Source organism: Notolabrus celidotus, unplaced genomic scaffold (genome assembly GCF_009762535.1).
Source record: "Notolabrus celidotus isolate fNotCel1 unplaced genomic scaffold, fNotCel1.pri scaffold_249_arrow_ctg1, whole genome shotgun sequence".
NCBI lineage: Eukaryota > Metazoa > Chordata > Actinopteri > Labriformes > Labridae > Notolabrus > Notolabrus celidotus.
In genome coordinates, this window is record NW_023260093.1 from 53,518 (window position 1) to 61,017 (window position 7,500).

Below are 7,500 nucleotides of genomic sequence, written 5' to 3' on the forward strand. Positions count from 1 at the left end.
ACCAGCTGCTTCCTCCTGATCTAAGAGCTTGTTTGAAGGTTCTGAGAGATCACACGTTGTGGTCCTGGAGATCTGAGGCAGGTAAGTCCAGGAGGACTACTGCACAGGACGGATCTTCATGCTGATGCTCTTCAGGGAGTAGTCGTAGCCTTTCCATTGCTGCCACTCCACCCCAACAGCATACAGAGTGCCATCGGCCCCCCAGCGATAAACCCCGTTTGGATTTGTATAATGACAAGCACTGTACCAGAACGCCCCCAAATACGCTCTGGCACAGTTGCTGGGCGAGCTGTCCTGGTCTTTGTCCAAGGTGGAGAATTTCTGTCCATTGTGTACATTCATGGCGTCTCCTATAGAAACACAACAACAGACCTTTACAACTTTAAATATTATTACAGACTCAACAACTGAGGGGACCAGCAGTGTCTCAGTGTGCAGACCATCCTGAAGAGGATCTAAAGGAGAGAACCGTCTCCTGAATATCAGACACTAAGACCCTTTGTATCTGACTCACCTGCCCCTCCATCAATGAATCCAGATACATTCAGTCTGTATCCCAAGGACTCTGCTTCGATGGAGAACTCGGTGTAACGAGCAAACGCTTTGTTCCCACTGAAGTCCTCCATGTCCACCAGCAGCTCGTGCTTTGTCCTCAGAGTCAGGTGGTAGATATTCTCAAGACCTGAGAGCAAGCAGACACATGAACCTGCAGGAAGTCTTCCTCCCCACCTCCTCTCCCTGAGAGCAGACTGTGATACTGGATCCAGCTCACAGAGTTCAGAGGGAACAGCAGATAATGCAACGCTTCAGGACAGAAGCAAGTTTGACCCTTCAAGATCTGGACCCTCACATTACAAACACCACCTATAGCAGTCTGAGCCTATAGCAGTCTGAACCTATAGCAGTCTGAGACTATAGCAGTCTGAGTCTATAGCAGTCTGAGTCTATAGCAGTCTGAGCCTATAGCAGTCTGAGCCTATAGCAGTCTGAGCCTATAGCAGTCTGAACCTATAGCAGTCTGAGTCTATAGCAGTCTGAGCCTATAGCAGTCTGAGACTATAGCAGTCTGAGCCTATAGCAGTCTGAACCTATAGCAGTCTGAGCCTATAGCAGTCTGAGTCTATAGCAGTCTGAGACTATAGCAGTCTGAGTCTATAGCAGTCTGAGCCTATAGCAGTCTGAACCTATAGCAGTCTGAGACTATAGCAGTCTGAGTCTATAGCAGTCTGAGCCTATAGCAGTCTGAGTCTATAGCAGTCTGAGACTATAGCAGTCTGAGCCTATAGCAGTCTGAGCCTATAGCAGTCTGAGCCTATAGCAGTCTGAGACTATAGCAGTCTGAGCCTATAGCAGTCTGAGCCTATAGCAGTCTGAGCCTATAGCAGTCTGAGTCTATAGCAGTCTGAGACTATAGCAGTCTGAGCCTATAGCAGTCTGAGACTATAGCAGTCTGAGCCTATAGCAGTCTGAGCCTATAGCAGTCTGAGCCTATAGCAGTCTGAGCCTATAGCAGTCTGAGTCTATAGCAGTCTGAGTCTATAGCAGTCTGAGCCCATAGCAGTCTGAGACTATAGCAGTCTGAGTCTATAGCAGTCTGAGCCTATAGCAGTCTGAGTCTATAGCAGTCTGAGTCTATAGCAGTCTGAGCCTATAGCAGTCTGAGTCTATAGCAGTCTGAGTCTATAGCAGTCTGAGTCTATAGCAGTCTGAGCCTATAGCAGTCTGAGTCTATAGCAGTCTGAGCCTATAACAGTCTGAACCTATAGCAGTCTAAGCCTATAGCAGTCTAAGCCTATAGCAGTCTGGGTCTTTAGCAGTCTAAGCCTATAGCAGTCTGAGTCTATAGCAGTCTGAGTCTATAGCAGTCTAAACCTATAGCAGTCTGAGCCTATAACAGTCTGAGCCTATAGCAGTCTAAGCCTATAGCAGTCTGGGTCTTTAGCAGTCTAAGCCTATAGCAGTCTGAGTCTATAGCAGTCTGAGTCTATAGCAGTCTAAACCTATAGCAGTCTGAGTCTATAGCAGTCTGAGTCTATAGCAGTCTGAGTCTATAGCAGTCTGAGTCTATAGCAGTCTGAGTCTATAGCAGTCTGAGTCTATAGCAGTCTAAACCTATAGCAGTCTAAACCTATAGCAGTCTAAACCTATAGCAGTTTGAGCCTATAGCAGTCTAAACCTATAGCAGTCTAAACCTATAGCAGTCTGAACCTATATCAGTCTGAACCTATATCAGTCTGAACCTATAGCAGTCTAAACCTATATCAGTCTAAGCATATAGCAGTCTAAACCTATAGCAGTCTGAGTCTATAGCAGTCTGAGCCTTTAGCAGTCTGAGCCTTTAGCAGTCTGAACCTATAGCAGTCTAAACCTATATCAGTCTGAGCCTATAGCAGTCTAAACCTATAGCAGTCTGAGTCTATAGCAGTCTGAGCCTTTAGCAGTCTGAGCCTTTAGCAGTCTGAACCTATAGCAGTCTAAACCTATATCAGTCTGAGCCTATAGCAGTCTAAACCTATAGCAGTCTGAGTCTATAGCAGTCTAAACCTATAGCAGTCTGAGCCTTTAGCAGTCTGAGCCTTTAGCAGTCTGAGCCTTTAGCAGTCTGAACCTATAGCAGTCTGAGCCTATAGCAGTCTGAGCCTATAGCAGTCTGAACCTATAGCAGTCTGAGCCTATAGCAGTCTGAACCTTATAGCAGTCTAAGCTTGTAGTAGTCTAAACCTATAGCAGTTTAAGCCTATAGCAGTCTAAACCTATAGCAGTCCAAGCCTATAGCAGTCTAAACCTATAGCAGTCTGAGCCTATAGCAGTCTAAACCTATAGCAGTCTGAGCCTATAGCAGTCTAAGCCTATAGCAGTCTGAGTCTATAGCAGTCTGAGTCTATAGCAGTCTGAGTCTATAGCAGTCTGAGTCTATAGCAGTCTGAGTCTATAGCAGTCTAAACCTATAGCAGTCTGAGTCTATAGCAGTCTGAGTCTATAGCAGTCTAAACCTATAGCAGTCTAAACCTATAGCAGTCTGAGTCTATAGCAGTCTAAACCTATAGCAGTCTGAGTCTATAGCAGTCTGAGTCTATAGCAGTCTAAACCTATAGCAGTCTAAACCTATAGCAGTCTGAGTCTATAGCAGTCTGAGTCTATAGCAGTCTAAACCTATAGCAGTCTAAACCTATAGCAGTCTGAGTCTATAGCAGTCTAAACCTATAGCAGTCTGAGTCTATAGCAGTCTGAGTCTATAGCAGTCTAAACCTTTAGCAGTCTAAACCTATAGCAGTCTGAGTCTATAGCAGTCTGAGTCTATAGCAGTCTGAGCCTATAGCAGTCTGAGCCTATAACAGTCTGAGCCTATAGCAGTCTAAACCTATAGCAGTCTGAGTCTATAACAGTCTGAGCCTATAGCAGTCTAAACCTATAGCAGTCTGAGTCTATAGCAGTCTGAGTCTATAGCAGTCTAAACCTATAGCAGTCTGAGCCTATAGCAGTCTAAACCTATAGCAGTCTAAACCTATAGCAGTCTGAGTCTATAGCAGTCTGAGTCTATAGCAGTCTGAGCCTATAGCAGTCTAAACCTATAGCAGTCTGAGCCTATAGCAGTCTGAGCCTATAGCAGTCTGAGCCTATAGCAGTCTAAACCTATAGCAGTCTGAGTCTATAGCAGTCTGAGCCTATAACAGTCTGAGCCTATAACAGTCTGAGCCTATAGCAGTCTAAACCTATAGCAGTCTGAGCCTATAGCAGTCTGAGCCTATAGCAGCCTGAGTCTATAGCAGTCTGAGTCTATAGCAGTCTGAGCCTATAGCAGTCTGAGCCTATAGCAGTCTAAGCCAGTGTAAAGAAGCTAACATGGGAGAGATGTTCTCTCTCTGGTTCTAGTCAGCACAGTTCCCGTTGGTGGTTCTCCTTTACTGTGGGATCACGTTACAAACTCCACAGGAAACTGTTCAAACCTTATAAACTGTCACATGACTGCTGGGTGTCGTTGCTCACCGAGCCAGTACTCTCCAGCAGCAGTTCCAAAGCCCGTCTTGTATTGATCCCAGGGTCTGTAGAAGTTCACCGAGCCATCCATCCTCCTCTGGAACACCTGGAGGAACGGGGAGGAGGGTCAGTCAGCTGACACACAACACACCTGACATCACTCTTTGGTTAAAGCACTCACCGTCCAGCGTCCTCCCTCTGAGTCCATGTCACAGTACACCTACACACACACACACACACACACACACACACACACACACACACACACACACACACACACACACACATACACACACACACACACACACACACACACATACACATACACACACACACACACACACACACACACACACACACACACACACACACACACACACACACACACACACACACACACATACACACACACACACACACACACACACACACACACACACACACACACACACACACACACACCCACCCACCCACACACACACATACACACACACACACACACACACACACACACACACACACACACACACACACACACACATACACACACACACACACACACACACACACACACACACACACACACACACACACACACCACACACACACACACACACACACACACACACACACACAGAAGAATCAGTCAGAACGAGTGACTGTTTCTGTCAGAGATGATCTCATCCTCTCAAACCCCTTTATCATCTCCAGGTGACCCAGAGAGGGGGAGGCCTACCTGGACAGCAGACGTGGATCCTATAGGATAGATGGTGTACACTCCACTGAGCTGGCTGTTGTCATGATTGTAGATGTCACTACAGTCGACCGGCAGGACTAGCTGGGCGCTGATCAGCTGAGGAGCCAGGAGGACGACGACGACCAACACCAGCTGGAACACAGGTACAAACTCATCCAGCAGTCAAAGCTGTTCATCATCTACCTCCTCCCCCTTGGTCACATCTTCCCTAAACATCATATTCACTTCCACTGCTACCCAGCTCTACCTCTCCACTAAACCTGACTCCTCACTTCCACCTTCTTCCCCCACTGATTGTCTCCTTGAAATAAAATCTTGGTTCACCTCAAACTTCCTCAAATTAAACAGCAATAAAACTGAACTTCTTCTAATTGGCACAAAATCTACATTAAACAAACTCCATAATTTCTCTATTCCCATCGACAACTCGCCCCTCTTCCCCTCCCCTCAGGTTAAGAGTCTGGGTGTCATCCTCTCCTTCACCTCCCATATCAACCACGTCACCCGGTCCGCCTACTTTCACCTCTGCAGTATTAACCGTCTCCTTCCTTCACTCACTCCCCACTCCACGGCCGTTCTTGTTCACAGCCTCGTCACCTCCCTTCTGTTTGCCCTCCCCCACAAAACCCTGCTTAAACTTCAACTGGTTCAAATTCAGCCGCCCGTATCATCACACACACCGCCTCCATCCACTACATCACACCCACCCTGCAACAGCTCCACTGGCTCCCCATCACACACCGGATCAACTACAACATACTTCTCCTCACCTTCAAATCCAAACACAACCTCGCCCCTCCATATCTCTCTGACCTCCTCCATACTGCCACACCCGTCCGCACCCTCAGATCCTCCTCCTCCATCCACCTCACTGTCCCCCCTGCCCGCCTTGTTACCATGGGGAGCAGAGCCTTCAGCAGTTCTGGAACTCTCTCCCACCTGACCTCCGTAATACTGACTCACTCCCACATTTTAAATCCAAACTCAGAACTCATCTGTTTAAACTGGCTGACTCCATCTGACCACAACTCCTCTGTCCATTCACTTCAGACTTTTTAAACTGTGTTTTATTTCCTGTTTGTTATTTAAACTCTGTTTGTTTTAATGTTGGAAGGTGACCTTGAGTGCCAAGAAAGGCGCCTATAAATAAAATGCATTATTATTATTATTATTAAAGCTACAGAGTCCCTGAAGTCCTGTAAGGGGGCATCTTTACCTCGTACAAACAGGGATACCTGGGTCATGGTAAGGAACCTGTGTCCAAAATGTATGCAATCACACTAACCTTTAAAAAACACAAAGTAGAAAACTCACAGAGAGTTGGACTTCGTTACGTACCTTCATTGTCAGGTTTCTGAGGTCAGGCGAGCGGAGGGAAATCTGTCCCGCCCGATGTCTCAGAGCTGGGTTTTATACTGTCCTCCAGTCCCTGCGTGCCTTTGGATCATGAGACGTTGCTGATAAGGTGTTGGCAGAACGGTATTTGTCTATGTTCCAGGAACTTTCTCACTTTACAGGAAACACCCTGGTTAACTACACCATCAGCCAATAATCAGCCACAGGAACAGATTGTTAAACTGTGTGAACTGTGTTGTTTAGTAATAGAACAGATAGAGAGAGAAACAAGAGATTCCCACAGACCCCCTTCAATAATGCTAACTGACATGCTACGTGTCTCACCTTCTTGTTCATTGGGTGGGGGGGAGATGTGGGGAGACAGGTCACCTGCTGACCTATCAGCTGCTGAGTCTGGTAGGGAGGGCGGGGAAACCCATTTAGTATAATTAGCTCAAACGTAGTTCACCTCATTGTGGACACCAAACTAGCAAACAGGTGGATTTTAACCACTCAGAGACTGTACCAACCTTTCCTGGAGAAATCTGGGTGACATACTGTAACCCTTTCTTCTCTCTCTCCTCTCTCTCCTTTCTTTCCCTTCTTCTCTGGGACCCAGACTTTGTCTTTCCAGACCTTTTATATACATGACATATACATATACATTTTATGAAGACAACGGGAGCCTTTTTTTTTAAATTACCTTATTCTGAATAAAATATTAATTATGATATATATTTTTTATTTCAATTATTATTTTCGGGCCCCCTGTCAGTCATGGGCCCTTAGAATCATCCTAACTTTTCCCCCCTATACGGCGCCACTGTCCATGAGGGTCACTGCAGCCTGATCCCCAGCACCACCTTCAGCAGACCCAGACTCCATCAATGTGAGCTCCAGCTACTGAAGCCGTCCTATCCTGAGCTCACGGCACATCCTGGAATAAACTTCCTGTAGTTGAACCGGGAATTCCCCTCGTGTCTTGAAACAATCATTGCTTTGTTTACTTCCTTGTTTCTTCACGTCAGACTGGCGCCTACTTCCTGATCATATGTAATGTAATGTGGAAGGCTGTGATTGGCTGGGGACCATGTCTCCTGGCAGGAGTTTCTGACTGATGAAATAAAAACTTGAAAGAAAGAGAAATGGAAAGATGGATTCTGAGATATGAGACTCTCAAACGTAAACTAAAAGAGTATGTCTTCAGTTTGACTTGTACGTAGGGTTTCATAATTGTATTACTTAATGTTCTATACATATACTGTATATATATATATATATATGTTTTTATTTATTTATTGCAAAACAATGAACAGACAAACAGACATTTACATAACTAAAGAGAGCGTAGAGAGGGCATGAAAATTATAGAATTGTCTTTTCTCAATGTAAATGTATGTTATTGTATATACATATGTGTGGTCACAGAT

The 7,500-nt window shown here is 45.7% G+C and overlaps 1 protein-coding gene across 1 annotated transcript in view; it reads right to left on the reverse strand.

Moving 5' to 3' along the window:
- Positions 1-6,516, reverse strand: part of LOC117809302 (microfibril-associated glycoprotein 4-like) — a 6,594-nt gene extending 78 nt beyond the window's left edge. Inside the window, exons 1-6 of the mRNA XM_034678867.1 lie at positions 6,074-6,516; positions 4,715-4,867; positions 4,160-4,198; positions 3,988-4,084; positions 515-682; positions 1-350 (exon numbers count right to left, since the gene is read on the reverse strand). The exon at positions 1-350 is cut by the window's left edge and continues 78 nt beyond it. Coding sequence (XP_034534758.1) covers positions 97-350; positions 515-682; positions 3,988-4,084; positions 4,160-4,198; positions 4,715-4,867; positions 6,074-6,079 — 717 coding nt within the window. The 5' untranslated portion in view covers positions 6,080-6,516 and the 3' untranslated portion in view covers positions 1-96. The remainder of the gene's footprint in view (positions 351-514; positions 683-3,987; positions 4,085-4,159; positions 4,199-4,714; positions 4,868-6,073) is intronic.
- Positions 6,517-7,500: the final 984 nt, after the last annotated feature.